The sequence below is a fragment of the Onychomys torridus genome, chromosome X (assembly GCF_903995425.1).
Source record: "Onychomys torridus chromosome X, mOncTor1.1, whole genome shotgun sequence".
NCBI lineage: Eukaryota > Metazoa > Chordata > Mammalia > Rodentia > Cricetidae > Onychomys > Onychomys torridus.
In genome coordinates, this window is record NC_050466.1 from 69,823,448 (window position 1) to 69,840,235 (window position 16,788).

The 16,788-nt window shown below is 36.7% G+C and overlaps 1 protein-coding gene across 2 annotated transcripts in view; it reads right to left on the minus strand.

The window, feature by feature from the left end:
• Prrg1 (proline rich and Gla domain 1) overlaps positions 1 to 16,788 on the minus strand; it is a 114,778-nt gene that overhangs the window by 52,370 nt on the left and 45,620 nt on the right. For both annotated transcript variants that reach the window (XM_036174443.1, XM_036174442.1), the window contains exon 2: positions 5,218 to 5,268. In XM_036174443.1, coding sequence (XP_036030336.1) covers positions 5,218 to 5,227 — 10 coding nt within the window. In that variant the 5' untranslated portion in view covers positions 5,228 to 5,268. The remainder of the gene's footprint in view (positions 1 to 5,217; positions 5,269 to 16,788) is intronic.

The window sequence follows — 16,788 nt, forward strand, 5'->3', positions numbered from 1 at the left end:
GGAAAGATGACTCAGCCATTAAAAGCTCACAACCAAACAGAGAACAGAATACATTAATTGTTTCGTGTTTGTTTCATTTTTATCAAACTGTTCCTTCTACGGTTGGGAATAAGCCTTAAACAACAGCAGAGATCACAAAGAGCCTATGAGCTATGGAATGTAAAATCATGAGGATCATTTTCTAAATAATTTCTTCTTTTAATTAAAACATTTTTGAGATTTTTATACAGGGGTTCTTTCTTTTAAGTTTTTTTTTTTATCTTTTTCAGGAGTTCTTAATCACCATATTATTACTATCATCAGGGGAGGGTTTTTTTGTTTGTTTTTGTTTTCTGAACAGGTTTCACATAGGGCAAGCTGGCCTTCAATTGTGAAGTTGACTTTGAGCTCATCTTTCTCTCTTTACCTGGTTTATAGGCTTGTGCCATCCTGTCTGGCCCAAGGAATGCCACCATTGACAGGATGCTCTCTGTTTATTCACAGCTGAACAGCAAGGGCACGCTACCACTATGTAGGGAACATGAAGGTAAGAAGTGACTTTTCAGACTCAGATTTTTTAAGTCTAAAACACTCTTTTAAATTTAGAACTCTGCTTCTTGCCTCAGCATTTAAATGAGCTCTGAAATCTCAATACCAGAAAAGGAAAAAGAGAGAAAAAGTTAAACTACTTTCTCATTTTTTTCTCTTTATCTTCCCAAATAATACCTACTTGCTATTCCAGATATGTTAGTTTCTGTAAATAAAAGAAAAAAGAAAAAAATCAATGTGTTTAAAGATGCATGGCCATAGTTCCTATTTTGTAAAGGATGGGTAAGGGCACCTATGTCTTACTATTATTGAAACACCATGATGAGCCTCCTCAGCACCTCTGTTTTTTTCTTTTTATTTATTCTATTTGTCTTTTACATCATGTATCTTGAACCCATTCATTCCCCATCCCTTTGCATCTTCCCTTCGATCCTAAACACACACCCCCAAATAAAACAAAATTTTAAAAAGGGAAAAAATTTTAAAAATCTCATCATGGAAGCTACAGAGTGATAGTGAGTCATGCTGTAAATTCCTCTGTTCATAGATCTTTATTTGAAAGTGTTCATTGCAAAGAGTCATTGGTCTGGTTTGAGGCCTTTGGCTTCTACTATACTATCTATGCTGGGCCCTTACTAGGACTCTTCCTGGATATCCTGTTTTTGCCCTGTGTTGTGGAGATCCTGTAGCTCTGGGTCTGTAGGTCAGGTCACTTCACATGCTCCAGATCATAGATGGGGTGGATGTTGGGGTGGGCCAAGTTATAAACCCGGATCTGGGCATGGGCAGCTGTAGGGTTGGTCCACCAGCCAGTACTCACCTGTCCTCACCACCAGCATTGCCCCTCCGCTAATTCACCTCTTGCAGCAATGAGTGAGGGGTGGGCCAGATCTCCTGCTTTCATGCCCTCAGGATTGGCTCTCCCACTCCAGCTCTATTATGTTGCCCATGCAAGGTACAGGGGCCATTCTACCTAGTGCTGCAGCTGGTGAGGGGTAGGGACAGCCTTCCTGTTCTTAAGACCGACCCTAGGGCCAGCTCCTCTACCTGTCTCAGGCATTGATGGTCTGCAGGTGGTAGGAGGGGCATCTCTCTTCTGCCCATGCTACCACATGTCAGATGAGTAATGGGGGCAGCTCTCCTTTGTTCACAACATCAGCACTGGGTCACCTTCACCCCCGACCACTGAGCCACTCTGTTGTACTGCCTAGGGGAGAGGCAGGGCCCATTACCTGTAGCTAGTTCATCAACTCTCCCTCACCCATGACACCACAAAGTAGATGGGTAATGGGGACAGCTCTCCCATCCTCACAATTTCAGGGCTTGCTCAGCTATACTTGTGCTAACAGGGTTGGTTCTATTGTGCTGTCCTGGTAAGAGAGCACCTCTGTTCTTAAGGTGAAGACAGGAAAATTAGCCATGAATAACAAATAGATGCAACAAATACTGCAAAAGCACTTATAGATGTGATGAATTCTAACACAGAAAAAATTTTCATATGAATAGATATATTTTAAAAGAATCAGAATGCAGATAATAATAAAATCAAGTAAAATCAATTTGTTTTATGGATAAAGACATTATTCAGAGTACTGTGTTTTCTAAAAATCATTTTGTTAGAAATGTACTAATTAGGGGAAGAACAGTAAAAATAAAGCTTTAAGTTTCACCTGAAAAGATAAAGACTTCCCATTCTCTTCTTTGTAAAAATGCTTCTACTAGAAGTTTACATATAATCATACATCATTCTTTTTTGAACCAGCATCTCATAATTTCATGTTATAAAATTATGGGTTATATGACACATTATATTCTTTTTTCAAGAAAAAGCATAAAGATAAAAGGTCTTTAGTCAAAAGGATAATGTTCACATAGGACATGAGAATAGAGCTGACTGAGCCTTTTCTTTTACGGGCTTTCCCTTGTGGAATGTTCAGAACAAAGCTTGTGACGTGAAATGTCTTGACATATGCTATGATCTTTGACAAACTGTGCTGCTGGCCTTTGAATTTCTGCAGTCCTAGGTCATTGTTTGATACAGGATTTTTAAATTTGTGGCACTTTGCTATCTGAAACAGCTGTGTGATTTTGCTGTCACCAAAAATGTTAGTGGACACTGAGCTATTTCACTTTGACTATCTGTCTATCCCCCCATGATATTAGAATATCACTATGGATCTGAAAAAAAATTACCCCATACTTTTCTCAGCAACAGAGGGCTCCTGTGATGTAGTCAACTCCACACATTACTAATGATTAGGATATTCAGAGTTCATCAGAAGAAATGAAAACTTATGATGACATAAGACCTACTTCTGCATTTTCACTCTCTAATATATAAACTATTTATAGGCTATTCACTATAGATATTTTCTAAATCAGGTTCGGTTTACATATAAATATATAAATGGAAATGAGTACCTTAATTTTATAATAAGCGTTTTCTTACAATATAAGATAAATAAGACAAATATCAGGGGAAACATCTGTGAGTTACAAAGTACTGCACATACGTATTAATATAAAAATAACTACAAATTCTTGAGTCCTAAATTATAAGTCCTAATTAAATACTTCATAAAGAGTAAAAGCAATTTCAATACTACACACAGTAAACACTATAAACATTGATTATAGTCAAATAAGAAATTAAATATACATGTCTTTTCTTTATCTGCCCTTCCATTTTATTGAGATGAGGTTTCATGAATTACAGGCTGGTGTCAGACTAGCTATATATTCAAGGTTAGTCCTGAATACTTGGTCTCATAGCCTTCATTTCCCAAGTGCTAGAAGTGCCAACATGTACCCACTGCTCATGCATGCTAGGGACTAAATCCAGGGCTTTGTATATGCTAGGTAAGCACTGTAACAATGGAACTACATAGTTCCTGCTCCTCCTTTTAAAAACTATGATTTTTCACGTCCCATTAATAAAAGTTTCATATACTTGCAAATGATTGATTTGTCTTTATTAAAGAATATTAAAATTAACTTCAATTTAAATTTCTCACACAGGTCTGGTCTCATCTTTGCAATTGTGTCCTACTGTATGATATACTGAGTTAAGTTTGTGAAAATGTTTACCAAATGCAGTAAAAATTTCATTATACAGCACTAAAAATGAAAAACATAAGCACACATAGTAACATTCTTTTTTCCACTAAAAGTATTGGCAATTAACCAACATAATCAAGCAAACCTAAGCAAAGCTTAAAGAATAAAGGAAGGTGTCACTTTGACATTTACAAGAATGCTTTCAATGTGGTTACCACCTGCAGTCAAAAAGCAGCTCTCACAAGCTTCCTGTGTTTGTAAAAACAACATTATGTGAAGCACTTCCCTTTTTCAATCTCCAGACTGGAAATATGCCCATCTTTGCAAACTACATTACTATATCACAGTATGCTAACCACATTCTCCTGAGGCTGGAACTACAGGACGCATTAATTCCACTTCAGAGATGAAAAAATCCCATTTAGGGAATCTTTGATTTAACGGAAGTAGTGGCTATGGAACTTGAATTCAGGCCTTTAAACTCTGGATTCATATGTTTCTTAGCATAGTATTCCACACAGCATCTTTCCTCAATACCCTTTATAGCATGTTGCTTTTTAGGGGGAGGAGGGGGTAGTGGTTCAAGACAGGGTTTCCTTTGCTGTCCTGAAACACACTTTTAAACCACACTGGCCTCAAAATTGGAGATCCACCTTCCTGGCTTTGCCTCCAAAGTGCTGGGATTAAAGCCATGTGCTACCACCACCCGGTTTAGCATGTTGTTTATATTATTTATATGGACTAGAATTGTTTATGAAGTCATTGCTATGGATGGTCCATATTAGTAATGAAATAAACCTAAATTTCTCTATTGTCCACTGTCCATAATAACTTCATGTGAAAGCAAAAATAAGCACAAAGAATTCATGCAATGGTTCTTAGTGCTGACTTTTTCACTAAAAACACTGGCTGCATAAAAGGAACTTTCCTATTTGTGTTATTATTTTCTTTAAAAAACATTTAGTAATTTTTTTTGTGTGTGTGCCCAAACGAGTTTGTGTGTTCAATATTCACACACATGCCTACAGAGGCCACAGGTATTGAAATACCTGAAATTGGTGTTATAGTCAATTGTGAGTTGCCTGGTGCTGGTACAGGGAAACAAAACCAGCTCCTCAAAGGAGTAGTAAATAAATTGAGAGCTCTTAATTACTGATCCAGCCCATTGGTGTTACTATTAAAAAAACTTAGATACCATCAAAGCATATGGATAACTCTGGTGAGAGTTATAAAGAAGTTGGAATTTAGGAAGATTTACATAATATCAAATTTGAACTATTTCTACCTGTACTGCCCAATAAACACACACACACACACACACACACACACACACACACACACACACATACACATACACACACACACATCACCATCACCACCACCACCACCACCACCACCACCACCACCACCACCACCACCCAAACCAAATATCAGAAGAAATAAAAGAACCAGCGAGTAACACATAGTATGTTGTTCTTTTTCTCCATAGTGTTGGATCAGACCAATTTTTCTATCACCAAGAAAAAAACACAATATAAGTATCTACCAACATATTTCTAGTCTCAATTTCCCTGGAACAGTAGATTACTATTAAGAGAATCTAAATCATTTGAAAAAAGAAGAGAAACTTACCCCTCCCCATTTTTTTCTTGTGGCTTCTGGCAGGTCCTGGGTGATGATTCTCTGTACAAAACAGAGCACATACACAGTCAAATTCACAGAGGCTGAGTCACTACATCAGATAAGCTCCATTACAGCTGATGTAGTCAGTGTGAGCATTTAATTTCAATGCATTCTAATCTTGGTTCCTGACAAAACTCTTTTCTCGATCACAGATACCTAACCTCAGAGAACAGAAACAGTGTTTTGGAAAGCATGGGCTGTCTATATCAACTTAACTATGACCTTCTTTATCTGGTATTAGTTTTTGCCCTTGCCAAATAAAACTCATGAAACTGGTGACAAGCTTATCTTTTAGGAGGACAGCCTTATCAACAAAAGATGACAGGCAAAAATGCCAGAGGCTCGATGTTAATAACCAGGCTAGCATATTATTAGCTTGCCTGCCTCTGCCTTCCCTTCATTGGCATTCTGTGACAAGTACAATACCCTTTACCATGTAACATTTTCCTGAATGGTGTCAAACAGCAGTGCCCCTAATCAAATTATCCTGAGGCAAAGCGGCCCACAATTATTTCCAATAAACATCATGAATCAAGGACCATGGATTCCTGACAACAAAAGCATAAGAGAAACAAAGAAAATACACAAATTGCAATTGTAGTGGGAGGAAGGTATATATGTCAAAACAGAAATTCTGTTTTATAGATGAAAAAAGCATAAACATAACATTTACAGAAGCCAATGTATATAATTAATACATCAATTTCTTACAGGTATAAACCATGAATCTACTAGTTACCAGTAACTTGTCAAGCTCTCAATGTGTAGTCAAGCAGCTGAGTGCAGGGGTGTGTGTGTGTGTGTGTGTGTGTGTGTGTGTGTGTGTGTGTGTGTGTGTGTGTGTAGTGAAAAGATATGATCTATCAGCCCATTAAGAAACTTACTTGAAGTTCAGTAGGGGAAATCAAGAATAAATACTAGACTGAAACTTGATAACTAGCTGTGTGGCACCAGATAAACCATATTCTATTTCAAATTCTTCATGAAGTATTCTGTGTACCCAGTAGGGTGTTAAAAGTATGTGATTCAAAAGCAAAGGTTCTCCATTAAAATAAATCTATAAAATGCTGACATAAGCCTATACACATTTTCTTGTCACCAAACTTTTCAGATACTTAAAATGATAATGATGGGCTGGAGAGAGAGCTCAATGCTTAAGAGCACTTGTTGCTCTTACAGAGGCCCTGCATTCAGTACTCAGAACCCACATGGTAGTTCACTACTATCCTTAATTCTTGTTTCTGGAGATCAGACTCCCTCTTCTAACTTTCACAGGCACATGGAACATACACACTCATGCACATAAGAGAAAACAATCTAAATTTTTAAGAACAGGTATTGAGAAATGTAGCAAAACTATAACGACTTATTTGGCATTTTACTATGAGCGACATTTCTCTGCATTTTTTTGAGCATTTCATATCATTTCATCTTTAGAAATCAGTTGAGGTTCCTCAAAATATCTTTATATGTGGAAGGGTCAGGTCTTATGCGCTCCTCACAAAAACAAAAACACCAAACAAAGAAAGCAGAAAGAAATGAATCAAGCTGGGCAGTGGTGGCGCATGCTTTTAATCCCAGCACTCAGAAGAAAAGGCGCAAAGCTACATAAAGAAATCCTGTCTCGAAAAAGCAAAAACCAAAAAACAAAAAAAACAAAACAAAAGAAATGAATGAATGCATGAATGAATAATCAAGAAGAAGGGGATTGGGAAAGTGGGAGGGGAACAAAAGAGGGTAATGAAGGGTGATTATGACCAAAATGCATTATATACCTATATGAAATTATCATAATAAAATCCACTACTATATAATTAATATATGCCAATAAAAAGGTTATCTTAAACTTTTATGAAAAACACTGGTTAATAAATAGGTTAATTTTTCAAGCTAATTTAAGGTACAGAATTACCCTAGTCCCACTCACTGGGATTTCTCCTTAAAGTCATCTGTACATACTGTTGCCAGAAACCAAGAGTCTGAAGTCCCAGTTGCCTCCTGACCTTTCAAGTGAAATTATTCTGGGACAGCAAAGGGTAATCCATCCATGTCCAAATGATGACTTGAAAGAGGTAAGTGGGATAGTGGTGGTGTGCTGCAGTTTGGATTTTAAGAGGGTATCATTGGCAACTATGGGGAAAGGAGAAATAAGGAGTGAAGATAGCTTGACTGGAGACAGTGATATCAAAGATGCTAAAGAAATCTGCCAGGGCTTTATTTTATTTTTTTTTTTAATTTCTTGTTTGTTCTTTAATATTTAATCAATCTCTTTAGAAAAGAATCAAGCCTATTTCTGTTGTTAGTGGGAACCACAAAGGAAAGGACTATGAAGCATGGGCTAGGATTTTCAAAGAGAGGCTGCCTCTTCAGAGGTCAGAATGGTGGGGATAAAAGATGTCATTTAGGATTGCTTTCTTCCTGGAGAAGATGAAACCAAGGAAGTAAACGTCAGTATCTACCCTAGCCAATACCTACCTCACCTAGAAATCTACCGGCAAACCTCTAAAGATCACAGTTTTATTTTAAACAAAATGATTTCCTTAAAGATACAGTTTCTAGCCTATTATGCACATTACCTCAAGCCAAGCTCTCTATTTCAAGTCGTCTCTTGCTTTTGCTTCTGCTGCCAAGGTTCAATGTGTTTCTTCAACTCTGATCCTTTCATCTCTGATCTACTTTCATCTGAAGTGTGTGTGTGTGTGTGTGTGTGTGTGTGTGTGTGTGTGTGTGTGTTTGAGTTTGTGTTCAGTGTGAGGTACTTGAAGATTTTACTTCTCTAAAAATGAGTTCTTCCCAATCCTGTTTCTCAGTCAGGTCCCTATCTTAAACTAAATAGCACTTGCAACTCTTCCATTTATTTACCTAGCTTAGTACTAAATAACCTCTCTAACAACGATTGTAAACTTGGGGTTGTGACCCCTTTTGCAAACCTCTAGTTCCAAAAATATTTACATTATAATTCATAACAGTAGCAAAATTACAGTTATGAAGTAGCAATAAACATAATTTTATGGTTGGAGGTTATCATAACATGAAGAACTGCAGTAAAGGGTCACAGCATTAGGAAGGTTAAAAACCACTGCTTTATAACCAGATCCTGTTTTCCTGAAAAGTAATATATCAACCATTAGTGGTAGTACACACCTTTAATCCTAGCACTCAGGAGGCAGAGTCAGGTAAATATCAGGTGAGTTTGAGGCCAGTGTGGGCTACATAGCAGAGACACATGTGAGACTCTTTCTATAATATAAGACTTTCAAAAAGACCTCTAGTTGCCCCTTAAATATGCTTTGAACAGTTGTAAGTCTAGGCCTCAGATAATTTGATCTATATTGTCTGCTCTACAAAAATTCCCACTCATTGTTCAATATAAGTAGTGACACCTTCCCTCATTATCTAATCAAGGTTTACTTTTTTCTTGAGCCCATAGTCTGAAGTTTAGGCCCTATTACATACAGATATGCATACTTTATAGTTTCTATCACACTAATTCTCACAAAGTAATTAATGTTTCCTCTATATATGTATGGAGTCTGCACAGGGTAAATTATTCCCATTGAAAGATCTAATAGCCTACACAAATGGATTTACGGCATGCTCTTCTAACAAATATGTTCAGGACACAACATTTACCTTAGTTTCCCTTAGTTTAGATTAGTGGCTAAAAACTCTAGTAACTCTATATGCCATATTAATCAATTTTAAAAATTGTTGGGGCTCGAGAGATGGCTCAGAGGTTAAGAGCACAGACTGCTCTTTCAGAGGTCCTGAGTTCAATTCCCAGCACCCACATGGTGGCTCACAACCATCTGTAATGAGATCTGGTGCCCTCTTCTGTGTTCATAATAAAAAAAAGAATTGTTAAAAATATTTTATTTATTATTTTTTAGATTTTAGATTTTTTATAAGTATGGGTGATTTGCCTGTATGTATGTGCACCATGTACATGTCCGGTGCCCAAGGAGACCAGAATAGGGCATTAGATCCCCTATAGCTGTCATTTCAGATGGTTGCAAGCCATCATATGGGTGCTCAGAACAGAACTTGGGTCCTCTGTAAGAACAGCAAGTGCTCTTAACTGCTGAGACATCTCTCCAATGCCCAATGTTAAGATCTCTTACAAAATTCATCTATTTACACATAGTTAATGGTATTTCAATTGTTTTATTTACTTTAGATTTGTCCTTTAAATTAGTATTATTTCATTGCTTTTAGTAGTACAATTTAGAAATGACAACTTGACAGAAATGTCATGTTCCAGATAGTACTTAGGTAAACTATTATATATATCCAGATCAACCTTTGTCAATATCCAGGAAGTATTATTATTTTAATTCACCAAATACTAAACATAAATTAATAATACTCAGCAGTTTGAATACTAATTAAATAATTAGTTCATAACAATATATCAGGCAAATTTTTAGACTCTTTTGTAGTCCTAATAGTTAAGATGTCCTCAATTTGGTAAAATAATTATAATTATGTAGCTTACCTGATATTTTCTCTAATTTTAGTCATATATATATATATAATTATGTTGTTATATATGTGTGTATATATACATATATATAAAACTATGTTGTATTTTCTGCTTATTTTTCAACCCCTGAATATTTTATTATTTTTTTAAACTATGTTTAACATATAGAGCACAATGTTATGATACATTTCTTGATAGATTATGCATAAAGTAGTTACTACAGGAAAGTATAGCCCTTTAAATAACAAGACCACTTTTTCCAAAGGCTGGGTTATCTGGCCACTGGGGAAGGAAAACTAAGGGTCACGGATATTACTCTAATCAAGTTCTATGTAGTTCTCCAGCCTACCAGGTGGCCTTCCCAACCCCATGATGACCAAGAGAAAGGTCAGCTTTGAGGAGCCAAAGTGCCCCCCTGCCCTCTCCCCTGCAAGACTATCAAGCCAAAGCCACTCCTTCCAAGGTAGCAACAAGAAATATTCTGCAAACACCTAAGTGAAAGAATAAGCTCAAAACCGACCATTGTAGCTACTCATTGTACATAAATTAACTGTAGCAGGGTAGCCAACATGGTCTTATAGTATGTTGTTCAGAATAAGTCATCAGACAAAAACGTGTAAACAAAAGGAGAAAGGAGAGCAAAGGGCAAACAGGCTGGGGTGATTAACGAAGAAACTAAAGAAGATTTACACACATAAAAGGGAGACACTACTCCAGGGAGGCTACCTAGAAAACGGGACCCTAGGAAAGACCCAAGGATCACCCAATGACAGAGAAATGGATGAGATCTACATGAACAACCTGGACGACAGTGGGAGTAATGAAGGGCAAGATTGGAGGGAAAGAAAGCTTAGGGGAGCAGGAGATCCCAGCTGGATCAAGAACAGAAAGGGAGAATGAGGAATAACAGACCATGATAAATGAAGACCACATGAGAACAGGAATAGGCAGAGTGCTCAAGAGGTCCCCAGAAATCCACAATGATATATCCTCTGTAGACTGCTGGCAATGGTTGATAGAAAGCCTGATCTGACCTAGTCTGGTGATCAGATGACTAAACACCCTAACAGTCGTGCTGGAACTCTCATCCAATAACTGATGGAAGTGGATGCAGAGATCCTCAGCCAGACCCCAGGTGGAGCTCCAGATATCCAACTGTCGAGAAAGAGGAGGGTCTGCAAGAGCGTGAATTGTTGAATCCAAGATTGCAAAAAGCACAGGGACAAATGGCCAAACGAATGGAATCACATGAATTATGAACCAAAGGCTGTGGAGCCCCTAGCTGGATCAGGCCCTCTGGATAAGTGAGATAATTGAATAGCTTGATCTGTTTGGGAGGCATCCAGGCTGTGGGACCTGAACTTGTCCTTAGTGCATGAGCTGGCTGTTTGGAACCTTGGGCTTACTCAGGGACACTTTGCTTAGTCTGGAATGAGGGGACAGGACCTGCCTGTACTGAATCCACCAGGTTTAAATGAATCCCCAGGGGTGCCTTGATCCTAGAGGACATGGGAATGGAGGGGAGGGGCTGGGGGGAAGGTGGGGGTGGGGGGCGGGAGGGGGAAGGACAGGGGAACCCATGGCTGATATATAACATTTAAAACACATAATAATAAAGAAAAAAAGGGAGACACTGATAACTAGAGTCCTGTCTCTAAAGCAGAAGAGAAAAAAGCCAAATCCAATTGATTATGTGTCATGTCTCTCAGAATACCCTGTCTTCCATTTTCTACAAGCCAGAGGAATGTTCTTATACACTATTTTGTAAATGTCGAGTTTCTTAGGAGCTCTAGAAATATTTTTTAAAAAGGAGGAAATCCCACCTCATCCTAAATTTTAAGGGTAAATAACTATTAAGAGGTGAAGTCATTTACTGGTTGTTTATTTTTTGGTACAACCAGAAGATAGCAGGACACTAAATCAAGGAAGACAGTCATTGTCTGAGAGTCCAAAGGGGACTAGTTTTATATTCTTCAATATAAAGGATGCTAAAGAAAAATTCTGAGACTAGTTGTGTATTTATGTCTAGATTGTTTTGAATTACTTCTGGTCTCATGTTTTTAATGAAACAATTTACAAACAAACAAACAACAAAAAGAACTTGTTGGTTCTTGCCATGTCAAAACTTTGTGTTCTCTATTCTAGTTGTTATGGTCAGTTTTCCTAACAATTTTGATAATGTTGTAGAAGAATGAAAATATGAGGATATGGTGTGTATGATATAAAACTATGAATCAGTGGATGTAAAAGATTATACATATTTGACAGTTATGTGAGATCTTCTTTAAGGAAAATGTGTAGACAAATCAGAAACTGGAACATTAGTGTAAAAACTGTTCAAAACATACACAAGGGCTGGAGAGTTGGCTTAGCAGTTAAGAGGACTTGTTCCACTTGCAGAGAATCTGGATTGAATTCTCAACATTCACATGGGGGCTCCAGTCCCAAGGTATCTGACACCCTCTTCTGACTTTCACAGGAACCAAGCACACATATGGTAGACATATATACATTCAGGTAAAACGCATATATAAAATAATAAAATGAATATATAAAACTGAAATAAATAGAAACACAATGCATGGCTCTTCAGATTTTTGGTATATGTGTTAGGAATTGTATATGAATTGAAATGTCTATGCACTGATCCTCAACCAATAAGTTCTAAGTTACAAAAGAGAAAAATAAGCAAATAAATAAATAAATAAGTAAATAAATAAATAAATAAATAAATAAATAAATAAATAAATGGTGGGTTATGTATAATTTGATAGAGTTCTAACAAAAGGTGAAAGCTTTAGAATTTAGGCCTTGCCTGTCAATTACTATCTGATCTTAGGCAACTCATTTAAACTTTTAAGCCTTTCTTTCACCATATTGGGATTATCCATAGAATCTCTAACTTCATAGGCCTTGAGGAGAGTTTAAATGAAAAGAGCTATAATAGTTCTTGGGATCAGTAAGTAAGATTATGAAGGTGTTAACAAAGGCTTGGCAACTCCCACTCAAATGGTTTGGTTCCATCTGATCCTTCTGGTTTTCTTTTCAGTTGGTCAATCTAGTTGAATACATTCAGAATTAATAATTACAACTTCAGACGGAAAGGTAGTATAATATTTATTTTATCAGTAGGATTAAGAAAATTAAAATTCGATTTTTAAGATTTTGTTTCAGATATAGTATTAAACTTTGGAATGGTAATCTTTAAGCACGTCCTTTGTTGTTTTTGCAAATACTTGCCCTCTTTTCTCCAGCCTCCTACTCCTTGTAGTTATTCTTCTAAAAATCCCCTGAGATTCAATTACAATTAGCTATTAGTTTCAAATACTGCAAGCTACATTTTAAGTTGTGGAGATGCATACTGCTTTACTTTTCAGTCACAAGGATATCATGGATGGTTAGGCGAGCTGCTCACTTCTCAGCCCTCCCCTATATGTTGATACACCATAACAATCACGTCTGGCCAATTGTTTATGGCTTTACCAGTCCTAATGTGTAGTTTCTTTAACACATCCTAAGGCCCTTCTAATTTCAAGGTTTAAAAGGCCAAAAGGCCCTCTAGTGCACCCTAGAGATCAGGTAATCCCTGGAACCCTTCCCTCTTATGGTATTGCCTAAAGCTTTAGACCTTTTCAGCCATCAGAGAGTTTCATCTGTAAGACCTTTGTCTTGAGTCAGGGTCATACAGTATAATCTTGGTTAGCCTGGAACTCACAGAGATACTCTTCCAGTGGTATGACATGTACCACCACACCTGGATAGTTTTATTCTATTAGGCCTCTGGAAGCTTTACTTTCATAGGTTTTTTGATCCCACATACTACAAATAATAAAGTCTCAATTGGCATTTGTTGCATGTATATTGTTGTGACAAGGCAATTTATCTTGGGTCATCTTATCGGGGCCCAAAACAACCTGATGAGGTAGAAATAATAATAACTATTGATAATCAAATTCTTCATGTTTACACAGCTAGTATGGAAGAACATTTCAGGATTTGGTTAACATCTCAACACATTTATATTGAAAATGCTACTATTGTAATTTGTTAATCTTCAGAGATACTTGGGTATCTGAAAACGATCCACAAAAGCCATGTGTTAAAGGCTTGGTCGCCAGCTAATGGCACCACTAAAAGGTTGCAAAAACTTGAGGACATGGAATAGGTCCTGGGAAGCATGTCCCAAAAGAACATATGTTCCCTTTATTATTCCCTACTTCCTGGCAGCCATAAGAGTACAGCATTCTTCCATCACAGCCTTCTGTTGTAATACACTCACTTAGTACAAGAAGAGAAACAAGACAGCCAAGTGACCATGGGCTGAAACTTGTGAAACCAAAAGAAATCCTTCCCTCTGGCTGATTTTCTTAGGTATTTCATTACACAGAAGGAAAGCTGACTAACACAACACCAGTGTTATTAACATATTGATCAAGATTTAGAATACATTTCAAGATGTTTTTTTTCTGTTTTTTTGTTGTTGCTGTTGTTTTCAAGACAGAGTTTCTCTGTGTAGCTTTGGAGCCTGTCCTGGAACTTGCTTTGTAGACCAGGCTGGCCTCAAACTCAGAGATCTGCATTTCTGTTTGTCTATACTTTGCCACATGGCTTGTGGCTTACCAGTGTCTTTACATGTTGTTTCTCCTCACAGCAGCTGGCAGTGTCTCTTCCCAGCCTTCTTGTTCCCAGCCTTCTCCTCTTCCTTGTCCCGCCTACCCTATCCTTCCTGCCTGGCTACTGGCCAATCAGTACTTTATTTATTTTAACCAATCAGAGCAACATATTTGACATACAGAACATCCCACAGCACTTCCCCTTTTCTTTTTTTTAAAAAGCAAGGTTTTAACTTTTATATAGTAAAATTTCAGATAATAAAACAATTATCAAGCAAGAATTATAGTTACAATATTAAAGAAGATATCCTATCTATCTTATATTTGTGAGTGTAAGGTTTTATATCTAACTTATCTTTTATCATAACTGAGGAAATTATAACTATCTAGTCTTCAACCATATCAAAGGCCTCAGAAGGATATAATATTTTACCACCATCTGAAATACTACAGGTTCAAATTCAAATATTTTTCAACTACACAAGTAAATTAGTTCCTCCTCAATTTCATTATATTAATGACACATTGGACCATAACACCCCCCCCCCAAAAAAAAGAAAAGTAAAAGAGCACTCTCTGGACACTCTGGGAGTGACAGCAGCATGGGTTTTCATAGTAGTAAGAGCACCTCTTGGACGAGGTATGAGGAAAGTACTGATAGGTACTCATAACCACTAGCCTGGTTCCTTTTTATCATACATGAATTTTAAGTGTTATGCTCTTTACATAAATGGGATCAAAGTATTTATAAATACTTTTAGTTGCAGCTTCTTTTGCTGAATATTTCCTTGTCATCTTGTAACATTTAATCAGCAATGTGTTTATTTGCACAAATGTTTCATATGTACTACTGTTTAACTTGTGCTATGGTGTGGTCTAAATATTGGTATTTCCATAAAATCCTATGAAGTTCTAGTCATTGAACTTCATGACCTTCATGAACAGGATTAAGACCCTTATAAAAGAGGCATGAAGGTGTCACCTGCCCAATCCATCATATGAACATGCAGCAAAGTGTTATCTTAAGAGAATGAGTCTTCAGAGACACTGAAATTACTGGTGTCTTCATCTTTGACTTCCCAACCACAAAGACTGTAAGCAGTACATCTCTAAAGTTTATAAATTACCCAGTATCAGGTCATTGGTTATAGAAAATTTCGATATAGATATGCAATCCACATTTTGACATAGTAGTTTATAAGGCCTTGGATTTTTTTTAAAGCATCTTATTTCTGATATCTGCAAGCATATGAAATGATTCTTAGGCCTATCTCTCTAATACTTCTCTCTTCCGTTTCAGCAATATGCTAACAGTGGGATAGTATTGAAGTGAAAATAAAAAGGAAGAGGTCCTTTCTGGTAGGTACTTTCTGGTCTATTTAATGCAAGACCCTACAATCTACAGTTTTAGTACTATCAGGAGAAATTGAAAAGAAGACTTTAGCATAATAACTCATGAAAATAATATGAGCAGATAAGATAGTGTACTCTTATCAGATCATTACATGCAGTTTATTCATGTAATCTTATGACTTAAACATAGCACTATCATTACTCCCATTCTATAGATAAGGAATTGGGTATATAATGGTTAAGTGATTTCTCAAGATCAAAACAGTATATGAAATGACAGAGTTCAAATTATAACATGGCTTGAGGCAACCCAGTAAGAGGAAAAATATGCCATGTTCAGTTGATATCTCTGGGAGACCTGTTTTTTTTTTTTTTAAGGTAAACTGAGAAGGAGAGGATCTGGGGTAGAGTGCAGATTATGGGGGAGGACTAGGAGTTGTGGGAGAGGAAACTGCAGTAATGTAATTTATGTGATGATGAGAGAAGAATAAAGGGAAAAAATCTTCAAAAAAGAAAAAACAAACAAAAAAATACCGTAACATGGCTCAATGATATCAATGACAACATAAATCTGTTGAAACCAAAATTTAGATTGAACTCTCTGTATAAGTGCTGATCTTCAAGATACTCTCTATATAGAGAGAATTATGATACATATACAATATATATATATAAATGGAGGGGGAAATTTACTGAAAGATAATAAGGTCAGGTAAGGTGGTACATGCTTTTGATCTGAATACTAAAGAAGCAGATGAAATAGAACCATGTCAAGTCCAGTCTTGGGCTACATTACGAGTTTGTGTCCCAAAAAACGAGCAATAAAAACAGAGATTACAAAGGAACAGAAGGAAACTCTTTGAAGGTGGGTAGGAGAGTGTAATAGCTTATTCATTATCTTGATTGTGACAACAATTTCATGAGTAGATACATACATGCAAAATGTTTCCAATTTTATCTTCAAACATAAGCATGATACCAATTCACATGACAATTATACCTCAATAAAGCTGGACATAAAAAGGCTGAACTAGACTACTGAATACTCCAATCACAAAACAAAAATGAAAG